Genomic DNA, 20,058 nt, shown 5'->3' with positions numbered 1-20,058 from the left:
ACATCAGCTGTAAAGTATCAACAGGACTTTTTCTACAGTTGTCATGACAACGGGAGAGTGTCTCGTGAACACAGTGATAAAATTAAAAGCTTTTTCTCTTTGTTTTGGGACGTGAACAGAAGCGAGAAGAAGCTTTTGTGATATTTGTAAAAAAACAGAAGCAGCTGAAAAAGGTATGAACTCATCTCAAGGAGGGTTTCATAATAATAAAGTCATTATTTCTATGAATGTGATGGAATAAGAACTAGACTTCTTCCATTTACAAGCGTGAATCCTTTTGGCAATACTGTATAACCTCAAAGGCATCAACATAACCTTTGTAATAAAAACAGCTTCAGGTTTATAGTGTTGTGATCAAGGTAGATTTATTACACAAAGAGAAGTAGAAAAGGCACAGTTAAGTTTCCTGACCTTATTAGGTTAAACAAAGGGTCTGAAAGCAAAGAAAAAAAGACTTATAAAGATGTACAGTACAGGAGAGAGAGTAGTTGGTGTCTAATACAACGGTTTTCATAAAAGGAAACCAATATGGCCCATACATAGCATTTTCTCATTCAAATGGGCGCATCAGTACCCAACTCGCATCGTTAATCTGGAGTTCTGAAATAAGACGACAGTTATCAATTTCTGCCAAAAGTGCCGTTATATGTATGCATCACAGTCGTATTTATTTATAATACCTAATTAAACCTGCAAAATTTTAGTGCTTTTCTTAACTTAATACAAATATGCAAATATGGTTCTTTGACCTGCTGTAGGTTATTTAATATCCATCATTTTCTGACATTATCACTGATACATTCTGATATCTTGAGGAAACATCATATTTCACTTTTGCTTTCTCACAAAATTGAGACTTTTTTTTTTTTTTTTTTTTTTTACAGTGGAGGTAATTCAAACTGCAAGAAGAATCTATTTCTGTTTAGGATCCAAACTCATAAGTTACAAATAGCACCTCTGCAGTCCATAAAGAAAAGAAATCATTCACCTCAACTACTTTAATATCACTAAACCAGTCTTGTGTCTTTATAGAGGAATGTTGGCGTGTTTTCTTCAGGGGTTGGTCTGCTGTTTACTCGCCAGAACTTCCAGATCTCTGCAAATCTTCTTTCGAGTTGTGGCTGGCTCAATGATATCGTCCACAAAACCTGGAGGTAAGACAGCGGGATAATCGCAGGTCAAGAATTACAGATTTTGGAAAATATTTGTCCAAAGATTTAAGATTGGGGAATTTTGGAAGTACCTCTGACAGCAGCGGGGAAGGGATTTGCAAATTTTTCCACGTATTCTGCCTCCGCCTCTGCCTGGTTCTCCTTCCCTCTGAAGATGATCTGAACAGCGCCTAGTTACAGTACATAATAAATAATAATAAAAATAAATATGCATAAGGAAGACATCAAATACATGAAGCAATATATATGGAATTATGTAGGAAAGAAATAAAATGTAACCAACTTTAGATTTAATATTCAAATTCTCAAAGTAGCCACCCTTGCACTTTGTTTGTAGTAAAATGTGAAATGGCAAAAGCAATGGGTGGCTTAGTTTATTTAACGTTCTTTGCTTCACAATTCCGTGTATATATATATATATATATTAATCTATATATAATATTATATATGATGTGCTCTCTATGTATATAAAATTGTAGAAAGCAGTAAAAATAAATTTAAAAAAGACATTGAATGAGTGGGTGTGTCCCACTTTTTGACTGGTAAATATATCAACATCATATAGTCAGTTGTGTAATAAGAGAGACAAAGTGAAGTCATTTATTAATTTACCATTTTAACAATTATAGGTCACGAAACAAGTAAAGTGACAACCATAGCTCTTACATGTAGCAATTGATTTTTACATCTCAATCTCATGTTGAGTTTATTCCGTACAAAACTTTTCTGTGTATTTCTGCATACGTTTGAGCTGTTATGAACTGTCCCTACCTTTGCTCCCATCACGGCGACCTCAGCTGTGGGCCAGGCATAGTTCACGTCTCCTCTCAAATGTTTAGAACTCATCACGTCATAAGCTCCTCCATAAGCCTGAAACATGACATTAAAACAACATCTCTAGGGGTGAAAGTGGCATTAATGGCTACAGAGGAGTGTTTTTTATACTTTAGTTTAGTTTAGGTTGTTTTATGGTTGTTTGACCTGGTAAGTCCAGTTTTGGTCAAAGGTCACATTTTTTCATGTAGTGCTTTACATCAAGGAACCACTCACACATTCATACATATATTCATGTATACACTAGGGGTGAGGTGGGTTAAGTGTCAGTATTCATTGGTGGGAGATGGAAATGCACCATCAATCTGTGGGATTATTTATTTGATGATATTTTCATATGCTCTTTTTATCTTATTTTTTTTATCTACTTTATAACTAATTTTCTTTTTATACTTTGGCATCCAGTGTGGACAGCCAAGTAAGAATTTCATTGTATAAAAAAACGTGTTTCTTTACTGTGCATATGACAATAAATGCTTTAGAATCAGAAACCTGGTTAAGATTCACGGATAAATGAATGTCGTTTTTAGTCCCAATCAGTTCAAACAATTCAAAAAGCAGTACTTGAAAAGCTAGAAGGATGTTTGAACTGCCACTATCTTTATACTGGAGAAACAAATATAACTTTGCTAACCACAGCTTCCTCATAAAAGAGTAGTGCAAAATACAGGTTTGTCCTGCATCTTTCATCCGTTCATGTGACGTCTGTGTATAGTAGATTGATACTTAGCTCTCATACATACCTTTCTTGTAATTATAGTAATTTTGGGAACTGTTGCCTCTGCAAAAGCATACAGCAGTTTGGCTCCATGTCTGATGATGCCTCCGTATTCCTGTGCTGTACCTGAAGACCAGAATAGAGACAATGGAATAAGGGTTACTTTGGTTATTTTTATATTTATGTATGAAAAACTATATTACATTTTTGAGCAATTGAAAATGAAAAAGGTACACAAGTTTTAAAAAAAATAAATTTTAAACACTAAAGTCATCTTAAATATCATCGCAATTGTTTAAATCCACCATTCACTCACTCAGAGCATTGCTTACACTGACCAATGGGAGGAGTGGGAGGCAAAAGTGTCTTAACATAAACCTGCATTTGCACACTCCTACTTTCAAATGTTACAATTTGATCAGTAGTTGTAGTAGAACAAGCTCTACAGCTCTGCATAGATTGTTTTGGCAATTATGTTAAAATATATAATATAAAATTTAACGAATACCTGGCAAGAAGCCTGGCACATCTACAAAAGTGATGATGGGAATGTTGAAAGCGTCACAAAAACGTACAAAGCGAGCTCCTTTTACGGAAGAGTTAATATCCAGACAACCTGGAAAAAAGGGACAATCTCATTATGAAATAGGCTATTGAACAATAACATGATTTTCTTTAATTACATCATGACTTACCAGATGCTACTTTAGGCTGGTTTCCCACCATGCCCACAGTGCGTCCATTCATTCGAGCAAATCCAACCACTATGTTTTTGGCGTAGTTGGGCATAATTTCAAAAAACTCCCTTTCGTCAGCAATCTGAATAGACAAAAACGATTAGCAACTGTTGTGAACGTATTGTGTATATTGCTAGGTCCAATTTCCATCACTTGCTTAGACAGACCTTTAGATACCGGCCAAGAAAAAATATTTTGTAAATATGCCGATTTAGTGTGGTTGCATAAACTATAGTGCTGGACCAAAGGGCATCACTAATTTGGCTCAGCGTCTATGGACTTCTTCATTTTAGAGTTGTATTTTGTTTATAGAATATAGTAAATACTTTAGATCTAGTATTTGACTTACAGCTTTTATAATATCCAACATGTCATAGGCTTTGGTTGACTCAAGTGGTACAATTGTATCCAAAAATGGTACAAGACGATCACTGCAAAAAAAAAAAAAAACAAGCAAAAAACATTTACATTTACATTCAGACCAATGTGGTTAATTTTTTTTGTTTTGTTTTTTATTCTCACCTTGGGTCATGGCACTCCCTGATTGGTGCTGGTCTTTGTTGCTGAGTGGTAAATAGTTAAAAAAAGTCCCTCAAGTTGAGAAGGGCGTCAATGTCGTTTTCAAATGCGTGGTGAGCCACGCCTAATAATACAAAATATTTTAGTGTATTATTCATTTGCACGATCTGTTGTTTAATTTTGTCTTCTGGAAAATGTACAGTATTGTAAAAACATAAAACAAACCCACCAGAGACAGTGGTGTGTGTTTTCGCTCCTCCAAGTTCTTCCTGAGTCACATCTTCATTTGTGACGGACTTTACTACATCAGGACCCGTGATAAACAGGTACGATGTGTCCTATAAAAACACAGAAGGAAAATCATTTTGTAGTGAATAAATGTACACATACATATGCACGTGTTTTCCTCGTATCAATTTCAGTTTCCTACCTTAACCATGAAAGTAAAATCAGTCAGTGCAGGGGAGTAGACCGCTCCTCCAGCACAGGGGCCCATGATGAGGGAAATCTGAGGGACTACACCGGATGCCAAAACATTTCTCTGAAGAGCAAATCCAAACAAAAACACACACAATTAATATGTCTTCAGTTCTTTCAGTTTTGTTTTATTTATATAGCTATATTAAATTAATCTGTAGTCTGTCTGTACCAGGAAAATATCTGCATATCCAGCAAGAGACTCAACTCCCTCTTGGATTCGAGCTCCTCCAGAATCGTTTAAGCCGATCACTGGTGCCCCGACCGTCATGGCCTGATCCATTATCTAAACAGAGAATGTAAGTGTTTATTGATTCATTCTACAGCGTTACATACAACATGGATACCTATTGATTAGATTTCAGCACAATGTCTTACTTTGCATATTTTTTGTGCATGTGCTCCAGACAAGCTACCACCGAACACTGTAAAATCCTGATGGAATAAAATTATAAGAAGAAAAAAACAAGATAAAACGCCCATACTATCAACATAAATAATATCAGATAAAAAGTCTCACTCTACCTGGCTGAACACATAAACAAGTCGTCCATTAATTCTGCCTCGGCCGGTTACCACGCTGTCACCTGGGAACTAAAAGAATACAAATTAATCTGAAAATATTTGCACTAAAATTTTTAAAATGTATAAATAATCTTGTACTTTGTTTTTGTCTTGCTCCATGCCAAAATCAGAGCAGCGATGCTCCACAAACATGTCCGACTCCACAAATGACTCTGGGTCTAGAAGAAGCTCCACTCGCTCTCTGGCTGTCAACTTTCCCTGCAGCATAAAACGCAATATTGGATGTTGTAACTTATTAATTACAGTTTACACACTTTTTATTCTCCTCACTGCTTTGGATAAAACCAAACTGCAATGACTACACTACTGAGTCTTATTTTCTGACTTCTACTATGACGTTGCTGTAGACCTACTTGTTGTGATTACATACAGTTTTATCATGATTACATACCTATTTTTTTGTTTGCACAACTTTTCTTTCTATTTTAACGTGCATGCTTTGAGAAATGCCACATATTACATGGTTTGGTAATTCAGAATGGAGAAGGCTAATAGAATAATAAATATAGTATAATAAAACAAACAAGAATAAGAAGAATAAAAGAAGAAGAAGAATGAGAATAAAAAGAATAAGAATAAGAAGAATAAGAATGAGAATAAAAAGAAAAAAGAATAATACGAATGAGAACAAAAGGAATAAGAATGAGAATAAGAAGAATGAGAAGAATAGGAAGAAGTAGACGAATAAGAAAAAAAAAGAAACATCAGAAACTTATCGACAAAGAAACATCAGAAACTTATCGACAAAGAAACATCAGAAACTTATCGACAAACAAACATCAGAAACTTATCCAGTCTTTCCTGCACCTGTACTGGCAGATTGAGTTAGCTTAGCAAGGTTATATTTCATTGACAATTCTAAGCAGGTTATCTTCTATAGTTCAGTCGCCAGTGGACATCATACTCTGGTAAATAAGTTGCTTGGACAAACATTTAATGCATTTTAAAGAATCATGTATAACACTGTGCTTATTCAGAGCGGCTTACCCTTTTGTGCTGCGCATCTATTCTGTGTTGACCTCCGCCGACCAGCGCTGCCTTCCTTTTGTTGTCGATCCTCTCTTTCACGGACAGGTGGCTGACCGAGTACCAGCGCCAGAGCCTTTTCTCGCTGCATTGTTGGACTGTCTGAACATGTTTGACCTGAGCCAAACTCCTGAACGATGTCCTGAGTCCATTTATCAGTCCACAGCTGCTCCGAGCCACACTGAACGCCGCCATGTTTCCTGTACGTGCTGAGGGACGGGGGGTGGGGCACGCACGGCGGAGGTTTCAGCCAATAGAAAACGGGGGTTGGCGCTCTTAGCCAATCAAAGAGAGGGGTGGGGGCGGAGCTTACATAGCGTATATCCTATTTATAACTGCAGCCTCAGACTCAGATCTAAATCAAAACAAGGGAAATAGCCATAACCAATATACTACACTTAACGATTATGCAAAATATGACTCAGGCACAGTTCACACTTCAGTAGACACAGCTAACAAACAGAAACTGTATATAAATAGGTGTGTTAGTTTCAGCTCCTCCCTTCAGACAGATATTACGCAGTGTCCACCAGCAATCTGACCACAACTGAAGAAGAGGCTAATACTATACTATGATAAATGCATATATATTAATAATCATAACAGATCTGATCAAAAGTCTGACTTTTGAACCAGAATATCCCATTCCTGCAGGTCACTAATGACATGTTAATAGTACAATGGTAAAAATAATACATAGCAAGCCCAGCAAATGGGAAATTGTTATATTGTAATAACAGAGAATAATAATGTAATAATAAATATTTCCCAGCAAATCTCATGATAGCCCTTCCAGTAACATCACTACTCAATTACACTATCACGATAACACGTTAAAGTGTGTCAAATATTAGCAACAACAGCAGTTTATCTTTGCATCTACTGATCAATTTGTACATCCTTCGTGGACTGGTAACCATGGGTTACAGAGGAAATATCGCGTGATAATCGACGACCAATATATGAACAATTATAGGGAAATCTCGCGTGATCTCCATGCTTGTCGCTGTGAGGAAAAAGTCGAATAGCAAATGATTGATGCCTTGGGAAAACGTCTCGTTAGCTATGTTTAAAAGGACGAGCACAAAATCGTATCCTATCGCGAATATAATTTGCAGAGTTTCACACGGAGTCTTTAAAATCCCCTGTACATTTGTGGCTAAGAGCAACTGCAGGGGCTCGGCTTCACCGTAGATTTGTGCTTGCTAATTTAGTTAGCCGTGCTAACGCTAGCTGGTTAGCTTTGTTTACATGAAGTGCGCGCCTGGATCTCTGCTATTTTTCTGTAAATCCATTTGGACTTTTTATGGTGGAAAATCGACCACTACTGCACCGTAGAAGAAACTCCTTTGACTTCTGCTTGGATTCTATGTTACCACAAGTCAATTTTGGTTTTAAACGCTTGGCTGATGTCGGAAGCTAATAAGAGCACGGCGATGCTAACCTTTTGATCATGAATCCTTTGATCACGTAATTCTTTGTTGGGACTTATGCGTCAGCGGGCGCAATGTGAGTAGATAAAGCAAGGCTGCACACATTTCCGACACATTACCAGCCCTATTGTTCGTTTAAAACTGCGCTTTATTGAGATACAATGCATTGAACCGGTGGTGCTAACATTAGCTAGCCACCTGCCGTGTGAACGTGCTTGTACACTGTAAAGCCGCCTCACTATGATCGCAGCCTGTTGTGGTGTTTATTAATTATTCATACTATGGATGCATTGAGACACTCAGGTGACTGATTGCTGCTTCACTACTCGGTGTTGTTTCCCGCTTCTTGTCCTCTACGGGGTTCGGTGTTGGCCTTTCTCAGTCTGAGCAGTAGATTTTTCCCTGGCCGTGTTTCCCCGGAGCAGCGGAGTAGAGCAATGAACGGACTGAATGCCACCGGTCTGTACGTGTCCGCCAGCCGGGCCGTGCTGCAGTGTGACCCGCGGCAGCCGCACACCTTCTCGGACATGTACACACTCCTGCCCTTCTTCCGCCAGTCCCTGTCCTGCTTCGTCTGTGGTGAGTAGCGCACTGTGCACGTGCCGCATGTTATTACTGAGTCCATACTATAATGTCCGTACTATAATGTGATCCCAGCGCACGGTAAATAATGTCTAATAACACCAGTAGCACTCAACTGTTATTGACGGGACTGTCCGTGGGCGTGCGTGTGATTGATCGTGCTTGCGCCCAGGTTTCCATAGTAACCGCAGTCATCTGTGCTCGTGTCAGGACAGATGACTCCTCTGTTGTTGTGCTGCTGCAGAGCCATGTGTTTCTATTCATGCTTTATTTACTCACTCTGCAGAGAGAGAGTGCTACATCAACACTGGGTCAGCTTGTGCTTTCAAGCTCCCAATAGACACAGTTCCTTCAAACACATTAATCTCAATCAATCAATATAACTTTATTTATCCCTTAGGGGGCAATTTAAGCTATGATTTGAGGAGTAGTTTATATGCTTATATATATATATATATATATATATATATATATATATATATATATATATATATATATATACACACACACACACACACATTTGTCATTTAAAAAAAAGCTGAATCCACCTTGTTTTATTATTCAAGCGAACAATTACTTATTATATTATATTGGTATGTGTCTGTGTCAAATGCATTAACAGTGTCATAATATACACTTTATATTTTCTGTCCTTATCCCAGGTAAACTGCTCCAGGACCCAATCTCTCCTGCACATCCAGACTGTGGGCACAGTGTCTGCTTGGGCTGTAAAGGCCAGAAGATGCGGGTCAGACTGTCATGTAATCGATGTAAGGACTACTCTTTGTTCCAGGAGAACAAGCAGCTGTCTCTGCTCGTGCAGTGTTATAGGAAGCTCTGTGTGTATGTGCTGCACTCGCCGCTGCTGCAGTCCATCAGCAGTGTGGGAGGCTCTCCAGAGGTCGTGGCCTTGTTAGATGAGGTGTTGATGTCGGAGGAGGAGACAGACGATCTAAACATAGTGCAGGAGGAGACATCTTCTACTGCTCCAGAGTCCCTCACAGCTACCGAGGCACCGGCTCTGTCCACAGAGGTGGCTGCTGCTCAGAGCTCCTCAGACCCTCCGTCTTCTAATGGACCACAGGAGTGTAATGGGGAGCTGCTGGAGGACTTGGACCCCTCGTCCCCAGAACTGGAAGTGTGTGAGTTGGTGGAGGAGCCCCCCACTGCCCTCTCAGTCTCCTCTGCAGGCTGTGGGGGGCTGGAACTGAGTCTGACCACTGCTCCTCTGGCCACAAGCACAGGCACCATGTGCTCTCTCAGGGATGGGGATGCCAGCAGCAGGGAGCTGGAGGAAGGAGAGGTGCTGCTGCTCAGTGTGGAGGAGGTCCTACAGACTCTAGACCCTCTGCAGCCTGGCAGAGACTCTCCTCATTCAGAAAGAACACACTTAGGCTCAGAGCGAGCACACACACAGATGTACATTCAGCTGGACTCAGCCCACAACTACACACAGATCCAAACAGACAGGACTAACACAGTGACTGCTCATCACACACACACAACCGCCCTGGACCCCCCACCGATCCGCCTTAACCGCAAACGCTCACGTTCAGAGAGCGACAGGGAGAAGGTCAAACCCCTGCCCATCTCCTCCATCCTTCAGGGCTCCACTTCTCATGTACATACTAACCCTTCGCACACACTGCTGCACACACAGCCCTCTGTGCCCTCTATAACTGTCCCCGCACACACATACTCTTCTTTCTCCAATGGGACGCCTCCCAAAACCAGTCGACCTGTACAGAACCACAGTAAAGGAGCTAGGAAGCATGTTGACCCAAACCCTAAAAAGCCCCACGCCAAGCCTCGGAGCAGTGGAGGCTCCAAATCCAAGGACCGGAACAAAGAGCAGCGTCTCCTGCCGGGCTGCATCATCCCTGCAGCACCGGTCCGGCCTCCATACAAGAAACCAGTGGAGAAGAAGGGCTGTAAGTGCGGCCGGGCCACACAGAATCCCTCAGTGCTCACCTGCAGGGGGCAGCGTTGCCCTTGTTACTCAAACCGCAAGGTTAGAATGAAAACATGGAATTTTGTACAGCAATATTAAATTTAGGAAATAATTGTGTTTTTTTTAGTTTAATTTTAAAGCTACCATTGCAAATGCTTATATTCCCACAGGCCTGTCTGGACTGTATATGTCGTGGTTGCCAGAACTCCTACATGGCAAACGGGGAGAAGAAGCTGGAGGCGTTCGCAGTGCCAGAGAAGGCGCTGGAGCAGACGCGACTCACACTGGGCATAAACCTGACGAGCATCACTGCAGCGGCTGCACTCCGTAACCCGGCAACCACCAGCATTCGCGGCAACACCCTCCTCAACGTCACCACGGCGACAGGATCACCAGTACCAACGGCCTTCCTGTCCCCCAGCTCGCCAGAGGAGCCCAGCTATGAGGACAGTCTGGAGCTGCTCATTGGATAAGAAAAAAAAATGGAGAGCTTGTTAAATGAATGTGAGACCTGGTTATTCTGTCAACCTGCACCACCCTCCTCACACCAGTGGAGGGCGTCTAAGGCAGCTATGGTTCTGTCCTGTATGTTCTCTGCTCTTCTGTTGGAAATGCTGAGTAGTAAGACTAGCATGGGTGTGCCAAAGCCTCCTGTTTTGTGCCTGTGTGTCCCTGTATGTAACTGCCTGTCCCTAGTTCAACATTTCTCTTTGGTTTCCATGTTTTGACCGCTAGGGGTGCTTATTTTCCTCAAATAGATGACATCCATACTGTACACAGCAATATTAGGAAACCGTATTAGATTTTCCACATGTGTACACAAGCCTAACAAAGTATCAACCATCAAATGTCACAACAGCATTTTACATGTTCCAAGTATTCCTGTATGTGTCTCCAGCTATATCAGGACAACCAGTACTATTAACCCGTGTATGTTAATTGTGAACGAATCTTGTGATTAATCTATGGACTGTATGTTTTTCCACACACAAGACTGTATGCCTTTTTATATCATTGACTTCACTCGATCCAAGTACTGTCGAATGGTGAACTTGTCTTAACGACTGTACACAACACTTACTGTATCGTCAATGCGCGAGGTACATTGTGGACTGTAAGCACTTAGTTTCATTGATTGGCCAAATTACAAGCTAAAAACCACTATCGGTTACCATAGCAATAGGAGCACCAAACAAGGAGCCTCCCAGCCCTTGTGCACACACACGTTGTTTACAGTATTGTCTTCTATATTATAACGAGGATTGTACATGATTGTGTGTTTAGATAAACTAAAGCCATAGGTTGTTATTGACAAAATATAATATACCCTCTTTGTGCGTGCATTTACCCATCACCTGTAGAGTCCCAACTGATGATATGAGACCAACTCAAACTATTTTTGATACCAAATGTTCAATAACTGGTTCACTGTATTTCTTTTAACTTGTTTTTGTTCACAGCACCTTCATGCCCACTTGTAACTACATGAGGCTGTTTGCTGTCCATGTTATTGTTTACTGTCTCAGCTAAAACTACAACCTTTTATTCATTTAGTTCCAGTCAAATCGACCAAAACTATGACTGACAGATCTTTGACCAGTAAGGAAGTAGTGGGCGGGTAACACAGCCGTCTGATCAGAAAGCAAACCCTAGTCTGCGTTGTCTATGTTTCAAAATGTCTTTCTTTTGGGCATTACTTGAACCCTGGTTGAGTTTTGGTATTGTTTTTTTATGTAAAGCTCTTGCATAAGGAGTGACGTTTATTATTGCTGAAACATTCACTGCCATAATATGGAAATGTGTATTACGTCATGAATTAAAAGATAGTTTTTTACTTTTTCAGTTTGTTGTCTTTTTGTCTACACGCAGCTGTTAATTTGGTTTATTGGGGTGTTTTATGTTCTCTGTGTTAACTCAAAATATCAACAGGGAATTCAGCATCTTTGTATTTCAGAGCGGGTTCAAGATTTGAAGAAGAGGCTACAGTTCTTGACTGAAGCATGGGCCAAATCAAGTGCAGGTAATTTTGTAGTGAGAGATGTTGTGTCTTAACTTTCAGGGATGTTTGAGCAATATTTGGAATTACAGCAATACACAACACTGGATATTTATAATGTACTATTTCCAATGAATTTAAAATACAATATTTGGATGCAAATGCAAGAATATGATTTGTGTTTTTCTCAGTGCAATGAAAGACTAATATCATTGTTATTAGAAAAAAATTTATTTATCCAAATCACTATATATTATATTTAACACTGTACAACATATTTACAAAATCACATACTTTTGCATAAAAACTAACCGAATTTTCCCCAACATAAGGTACATGCATACAAATTTAACTTACATACTTAGGAAAAATGTCTTTTAAAGTGGCACTATGTAACATTTCTGGTGGAGTCTGCCACCTGCTTGTTTTCATGAAGATGCTTTTCATGTAATGTTTCACAGTTTCCTATCGATCTTGCATTTCAATCAATTTCATGTGTTTTTATTGCCTTGGAAAAACAAGCTTTTTACTGTAATACCATCCCTGTGGCGACGAGCAGACTTTCCACAATCAAAGTTACGCAGTGCTTCTTAAAGTTGTTGTGCATAAACCAACTCAATACTGACATGGCAGCGAACATTCAATAAATATCTATCAACCTGCAAAAAATGTCAATATTTAAATCTCCCACATAATGTATAGTTATGTGATGTTTCCTTCGCACTTGAAAACACACCCACAAGTCTTTCTTTTTTCACTTCTGTTCATATATTCAAAACTTTTCTACTGCTGCCTGGTTAAAATGTCCACGCTAACCAGTCACCATCCCCTCTCCCTTTTTTTCCAATCCTGGATCTTAAAATTCCCGTTGGAACAGCTCTGCCATATTTGAAGTTTCTCTCTTCTGTATCTTGTTATCGGTACTTGAACCCTGGTTGAGTATTTCCCCTTTGGCATAGTTTCGAAATGTCTTTCCTTTGGGCATTACCACTCTCAGCTCAGCAAACTCCTGGCTTCTCGGTCCAGCTAGCTCTTTCATATTTGTAGTTGAAATGTTTTTCTTTGATTCTATCCCACAAGAAATGCCCCGAAATAGCTCGCCCTTCCATCCATCTCCATCGTGCTGGCGTTGCTAACGGTGATGAAGAGGCGGTCCGCTGGTTGGAGGAAGGCGGTCCCGGCTTGGTGGAGGGAGAACAGTCCGGGCTCTTGACCCCTGGGCCAGCACACGCTCCTGGAGGACTTCATCAGGAGAATAGGTACTGTGTAGGAGCTCATCTGGGGACCACAGAACAAACTATATTAAAGTCGTATAGATGTGTCAGCTGGTGGAAAGTTGGGTTGGGAAACATTGCTGAACTTTTTTTATATGGCTGGGCAATAAGGAAAAGAAATTATTTAAATTCTTCTCTTCAAAAAACAAAATTAAAATGGCTTTATAAATTTCCTGAACATACAGTTGTCCCTTGCTATATCGCGGTTCACATTTCGCAGTCTCGCCGATTTTTAAAATTCCATTTCACATGCTTTTTTTACATCGTCTGAGCGTGCATTGTGTTCTGCGTCCTGACTGGCTGCTGGACTGTAGACCATTGTCCATCAGTCTCCTCCGTGCCGTGTCTCCTGTACAGTACAGAATGTGTTCAGACAAATTTACATAAATGTTGGATCGCATTGTGTCTCTAAAGTGCTGTATGTTTGCAATTTGTTTTCTCCCTGACAAAACCCACAATGTCGATGAAACGTTCTGCACCGACAAAGGCGCCTACGAAGGTTTGAACTTTGAGAGTGTTTAAACAAGAGAGAAATGTGAGAAAATGTTAATGCCTGTGTGAGAAAAGTGTATAAAGTGTGTGGTGAGGGGTTTTACAGCAAAAAACCTATAGAATAATTGTAAAAAATAAAGCTGATACTTCGCGGATTTCAACTATTGGGGGATATTTTTAGAACATAACCCATAAACCAGGGACCACTGTATACAAGAATATGTAAATTTTGTCCTCCAGAGTCTTAACTCAGACCACATGCACGCTGTTTATTGACAATAAGAATCTCAGTCTGTATTGAAAAGTTTTCAAAATACTACTTCAGTAACTGAATTCTGGTGCAGTTACTCTTTCAATTAGAAGCAAAAGCCGAAGTTAAATCTGTCAACTGGACAAACTGAACTGAAGAAGCGGCTTGGATGAGCAGCGAAACGTCTTCACTCCTACAACGATTTGTCCAGTTGACAGATTTAAACTTCGGGTTTTGCTGTGGATCAGACCTGGACGACTGAGGGTTTACACAGACATCTTTCAAATAAGATAAGATAAGATAGGGTATGCCTTTATCAGTCCCACAGTGGGGAAATTCCAGTATTGCACCGCACAGTTAAGAACAGAAGGAAAATGGTACATGCAATAAAACAAGATAATAGATAAATAGCTTAAAATAATTTAAAAAATAGACTAAAAATCGACTCTAATGTAACAATGGTGGTATTCAGAATATAGTTTCCAATAAATCAAAGGAATACATTGCAGTACCTGATCATGGAATTAAGACTTTAAAGTGCAGAGTAACAACACAGCTCCTGTTACTGTATGTGCAATTTTTTCTTTCCTTAAAGATCCTACATTACGCAAAATACTCTTGTGAGCTTTAGGCCATGTTAGAATGTTGTTATCTCAACAAAAACAGACCTGGAGTTTTATTTTGTTTCATTCACACATGTTTGAGTAACACTTTATTATTAGTCTGTAACATCTCCAAAGCTCAAAATGCTCTGTTCCACCTTGTGATGTCACGTAGTGGTAGTTTTCAAGTTAACAGCTAACTTATAACTTTAGTTCAGGGGAGTTTAGCAGTTCCATAGCTGAAATTATCCAAATGATTCTAGAAATGAAGTTGTATGGAGTTTAAAAACACAACACTTCCTGTATTACCACATGATGACATCACAAGGTGGAAATATGCCGATTTGGTGTGTTTAACTTGTTAAACGTGTGAATGAAACCAAACACAATTCCAGCTATGTTCTTGATGAGGAAAAAACATTATTAAGTAGATCAGAAAACAGTGTAATATGAGTATTAGTAATGAATAAATGCATAACAAAGTGGGAAAGTACTAACGCTGTTTTCTGCATTATTAGTATAAAATAATGCAACTCAAAGAGAAAGTATTCTTCAAAATACTGTACTCTGATTGGCCCAAGTCAGAATACATAGCAAAGTACATTTTAAGACAGGTATTCTTAACAGTATTCTGAAATAAATACATTTTCAAAGTCTTCTTCCCAATGCTGCAGCTTGTACAATGTGATATGGACTGGAGCCAAGATGGAGTTTTAAAGCAATAATTCCACTTACAGGCCGCATGGAATTCCAGCGTGATACAGAATAAGGCATTTTGACTAAGTTTATCTTGTCCCAAGACTTACTGCAGAATCCTCTTTTGAAGATTTGATGGTATATAAATATTACGTGGCTCTTCCTGGAAAAACATGCAGTACTAGGAACAGCAAAGATACAGCGCAAAACCCTCAAACTCCCATTATAAAAGTAAACAAAACAGTCACATCTCACCTTTTTGTAGATGTACTGGACCAACTCTGCTCCGTCCTCCATCCTGGCCTCCCCGTTGTGTTCCTCTGTCTCTCCAGTAGAGGGCAGTCTGAAGTACGTCTGGGCGTAGACGTAGTAGAGTCCAGCTTTGGGCACCAGCAGCTCTCCGCCCTTTAGCTCCATGTTCAACAGAAAAGACAAGCCACGCTGCCCATCCCACGCCTGGATACGCTCCCCCAGGTAACCCCTACTGCCCCGTGGGCCTGTGAACACATACAGCAGGTTAAAACCGCTTGTTAAAACCTCTTTATTTACAAATCTAATTGTTTACATTATTAGAGGCGCACTATACAACCTCTCTGGCAATGGATCTGCCATTCTTTGCTACACAGATATGTTATTTCTGCCAGAATGTTTCACAGTATGGCATTAAACTTGTCTATCTTCAATTACACTTGTTTTTATTGCTCAAAATACCTTAAAAAAACATACATATATTACTTTGAAATGGCTTGCCTCCCTACAGATCTGATCTGGAACTTGGCTTGGTGGATCTCCTGCTTGTCTCCATGGAGTTTAATGCCATAATGTGCAATATCAAACAAAATCCTGTGCAGATTCACTCTTTACTGCCCCTATAGGACACACTGTGCAAAAACACACTGTCACTGATTAGAATTTATTTTTAAACGCTTCTACTTCAACTACGATTTACATTTAAAACAATATTTAATCCCGTTTAGCTCCTCATACAATCTTCACCAAACAGACCACCTCTTTTTATACTCCCAGAATTAAAAAAGAAGACTGAAACCTTCTCCCAGTTTCCATCCCTCTGTAACTTCTCTCCCATGGTTCAGGAATGTTGTTTTATGACATTTTAAGTTTGTTTGTAATTGCTTGAAATCCCAATTCTTTTTATATCTATTTATATTTGCTGTGTCACGCTGATTCATGTATTTAATAGTCATAAACTGTTCGACTGTTTAGGGAGGGTTGCTTAAGTGTGAGAGCCCTGTGTGTGAGTGTGTGAGTGTGTGTGTGCCTGTCTCTTGTTTTGTCTTTGTGTATTGTATATGCCACATAATGTTATTAAAAGTCACTGACAGTTGAAAAAAAATCTTAACTCCTTTGTTTCTAAATATTTTTCTTTTATTTTTTTCAGAGCATTTAAAACGTAATATTGAGGATCAAATAAGAGCCATAAGCCCGGAAATGCTTTCAAATGTTCTGCAAAGTGTGTTGGATCGGGCTATTCGGGGACAAACCCAAAATGGTCAACACTTAAAAAACATTATTTTTAAAAAGTAGGTCATTTTTACTTCCCCTAGTTTAAGTAGTGATAAGTTCAAGTGTAAGTGAACAGTTATAACTGTATATATTACCAAAAATCTCAGAAGGTTCAGTTTATCTACTGCTAAAATATGGTGAGTATAACTTAAGAATTATAGGAGCTACTGAAGATTTAAAAGTGTCAGTGACAAGACGCTCCATCTAAAGGGGTTTATTCTCTTAAATAAATGTAAAAATACTATAGATTTAAGCATACTGTATATTTTGTAAATGTATATCAAGGTCTATTTTTCTTATTTTGAAACATTTCTATTAATATTTGAATATTTATCTCTCTGTAAACGAGTATCCCGACAGAAGATCATATTGAGGACTTTGGTTTTCGTGTTACTACAAAACAAACCACTGCCAAAACAAACACGTTGAATTCAGTCTTTCAGTCGAGCCCGTAATGAGTAATCTGGTAAACAATGTCTTCAGGAAACGAGCTTGTGTCAGGCTCACAAAAGGACACACAGCTGCGGTTTGATGGACGCAGGTATGAGGATTAAACAGGGAGCTGCCTGGAGCACATTCCTTCCTCTCTGCCCTCAGAAGTCCTCAGGGCCCGGACGAGAAATGCTCAAACGTAAAGATCGCTTTGTGAGAGTTCGGAAGTCAGCGATCACACCTCACATCACATCTCACCTTTTGGCAGTTTTCCATCTCTCAGCTCTGCGTCCAGTTCATGATTATGGAACTATTCAAAAGACGCATTATGTAAGTTCTGAATGAATGTTTCACAGTATTGCAGTAAACTTATCTGCCTGCATGGATTTAAGTAGCTGATGACACCAGGCCGTGTTACAGGTCAGATCTGTGGAGAGGTGATCCCGCTCATGGTAAGAATGCATGTTTTTCAAGATATTTTTTAGTTTAATATCATACTATGGAACATTTCAGGCAATGCAACAACATTTCCTTGGAGACTATCATGTGACAACCCCACAAGAAATGTTATATAAAAATGCTCATATAAAAAATACAAAAACGAGTGGTAATTTTCAACAAAGGATACAAACGTGTATATTGATGTAGATGTGTCATACTCCTGTTTGAAACCCGGGAAGAATAAAAACAATAAAACTTCTAAGTCGAGTTTTAAACCTAAATTGAGGTTTGGATCAGACCTGGACGACTGAGGGATTACACAGACTAAATTTCCAGTATAATTAGATAAATCTTTGCTTATATCATTGTTTTGTGATTATGGTCGTTTTTGTAAAATATTGTCTAGCCCATGGGCCTTACCTTCTGTTGCAGAGTTCTCATTGGACGATGCGACTCCGGTCACATGGGCTGCTACTTTAGGGAGAGGGACGCCTCGAATCGCAGGACCCCACAATGGCAACACAGCCGTCAGCTCGCCTGGAGATATTTCAATATTTAACAGGGAAATGATCTAATATAAGTAGATGAACCATTGGACTTACTTTTCATAGTTTTGGAGATCTCGTTTTGAAATTTGTCTTCCATCGCCTGAAGAAAAAGTATATACTGTACTTTCTTGGGCATTATAACTTTCCACAGTTACTGAGGCTAAGTTAAAAAATATAAACATTTGTATATAATATGGTACTTGCATTAAAATTGCACTATGTAACATTTCTGGTGAGGGGTCTGCCACCACCTTGTCTCCATGGAGAAATTGGTGCTCTGCCTAGAATATTCCACAGTATGACTTTAAACATATCTATTTTGCACTTATTCAAAAAGAGATGTATCTAGTATTCAAAAACACCTAAATGTGCATTCTTACTGTGAGTTTGATCACCTCTCCACAGATCTGACCTGTAACTTGTCTCCATGGAGATATTTATGTTTAATACCATACTGTGAAACATGGAGATAGGCAAAGGCTGGGACTTCCATCAGAAAAAGTTATGCAGTGCACCTTTAAATTGCCTCACATTAAATTATAACCAGAAAAACTACAGTTCTTTACAAACACAAGGCAATAGAAGATGGACCTTCTCTATGTGGGATTGGAGCTGTTGTGTGACTTGCCAGCAGGGGTCGCTCTTCTTCCCCTCGGCGGCGCTGTCCTGAAGCCCAGAGGGTGGATTTGAGTTCATCAAACAAGACACGCTGCTCCTGGAAAAACTTTCCTTCATCTGTCAACAACAAAAGTGCAAACAAAACATATAACGCGCGCGTAAAATACAGGCACGTGCCATTTACGCACAACTTTACGCAGCGCTTTTACGCACATCCAATCAAGATATTCTTACCCAAACTTTTTTTTTTGTTATAATACCTAAGAAATAGTTTTATGCTAGAAATTTGACCGTAAATTTGGTACAGGCGTGCAGTGTAAATCGCAGAGCATTTCTTTGCCACTTTATGTCACTGTAGAGAAGTAATAACAGGAAAGGACATGGTGCCATAGCTGTTGGTGCAATTCCCATGAAACTTTAACCCAGTAACATCGGTCAAGCACGTGATTTGAGTGCGTATCTTACCGTGCTAAGGACTTGGTTGAAGTACATGAAACTGACAGAAACAGCGATGGTTTGAATCAGCACGGCCCCGAGTATGATCATTCCCAGACACTGTGGCGATACAAAAATGGCCATGTCAACGCGTTTGCAGAACAGAAAGTACCGGAGTAAACCCAGAAAACGGCGCAAAATGAGTTGGTTGGGTTGAGTAAGTTGTGAGCTGTAGGCAGGACAAGTCAGATCAAGCTTGGCTGCATTTCTGTAGGGAGCAGTGGCACAGAGAGAGAAAGAGTTTGGAGGTGGAGCGCAGAGGAGCTATGGAGCTACAAAAGTGATAGTGGATACGGACTGTTATTAGAGAGATGGGACAGAGGGGGGCTGAAGGGGCGCTGGGCAGGGAGGGAGGTTTTAAATAAGCTACTAAGGTGGTCCATTATGGTTTGCACTACTTTGTGAGACAATGGGTCAATGTCCTGATTTGAATTCATTTATTATCAGGGCAATACACAACATTCAGATATGTTTTAGGTTTTGGCACATGTGTTCTTGAATGGACCTGGTGTAGTCCATGTTTCTTTGCTCTTTGTTTCTTCCTGTGTTCGTCCTTCTCCTGGTGTCATTTACTTGGAATTCAACTTTCATAGCAGTTATTTTTGACTAACTCTACTTAAATGGCAATAAAAAGAGGCAGTTCTGCTATTTAGGGA

General features: G+C 39.7%; 3 protein-coding genes across 3 annotated transcripts; 1 reads left to right on the top strand and 2 right to left on the bottom strand.

Moving 5' to 3' along the window:
* Window positions 1-353: 353 nt before the first annotated feature.
* pccb (propionyl-CoA carboxylase subunit beta) lies at window positions 354-6,283 on the bottom strand. The gene is given in 15 exon segments (XM_033988151.2): window positions 354-1,148; window positions 1,244-1,343; window positions 1,944-2,042; window positions 2,750-2,850; window positions 3,233-3,340; window positions 3,420-3,543; window positions 3,811-3,892; window positions 3,984-4,104; window positions 4,210-4,318; window positions 4,411-4,521; window positions 4,630-4,743; window positions 4,836-4,892; window positions 4,983-5,051; window positions 5,121-5,240; window positions 6,030-6,283. Coding segments are annotated over 15 exon segments (1,671 nt in total). The 5' UTR covers window positions 6,264-6,283; the 3' UTR covers window positions 354-1,026.
* A 768-nt stretch (window positions 6,284-7,051) lies between these two features.
* On the top strand, window positions 7,052-11,877 carry LOC117390411 (E3 ubiquitin-protein ligase MSL2-like). Its single transcript, XM_033988149.2, has 3 exons — window positions 7,052-8,080; window positions 8,746-10,094; window positions 10,205-11,877. The coding sequence occupies exons 1-3, from the start codon at window positions 7,939-7,941 to the stop codon at window positions 10,505-10,507; spliced, it is 1,794 nt and encodes a 597-aa protein (XP_033844040.1). The 5' UTR covers window positions 7,052-7,938; the 3' UTR covers window positions 10,508-11,877.
* A 372-nt stretch (window positions 11,878-12,249) lies between these two features.
* On the bottom strand, window positions 12,250-19,685 carry LOC117390428 (tumor necrosis factor ligand superfamily member 10-like). The gene is made up of 6 exons (XM_033988171.2): window positions 19,373-19,685; window positions 18,881-19,024; window positions 18,344-18,389; window positions 18,162-18,278; window positions 15,600-15,841; window positions 12,250-13,308 (listed from the first exon to the last, which is right to left on the bottom strand). The coding sequence occupies exons 1-6, from the start codon at window positions 19,484-19,486 to the stop codon at window positions 13,099-13,101; spliced, it is 873 nt and encodes a 290-aa protein (XP_033844062.1). The 5' UTR covers window positions 19,487-19,685; the 3' UTR covers window positions 12,250-13,098.
* Between the last annotated feature and the right edge of the window lie 373 nt (window positions 19,686-20,058).

Source organism: Periophthalmus magnuspinnatus, chromosome 22 (assembly GCF_009829125.3).
Source record: "Periophthalmus magnuspinnatus isolate fPerMag1 chromosome 22, fPerMag1.2.pri, whole genome shotgun sequence".
NCBI classification, from domain to species: Eukaryota; Metazoa; Chordata; class Actinopteri; order Gobiiformes; family Gobiidae; genus Periophthalmus; species Periophthalmus magnuspinnatus.
This window is presented reverse-complemented; position numbering and strand designations above follow the sequence as displayed.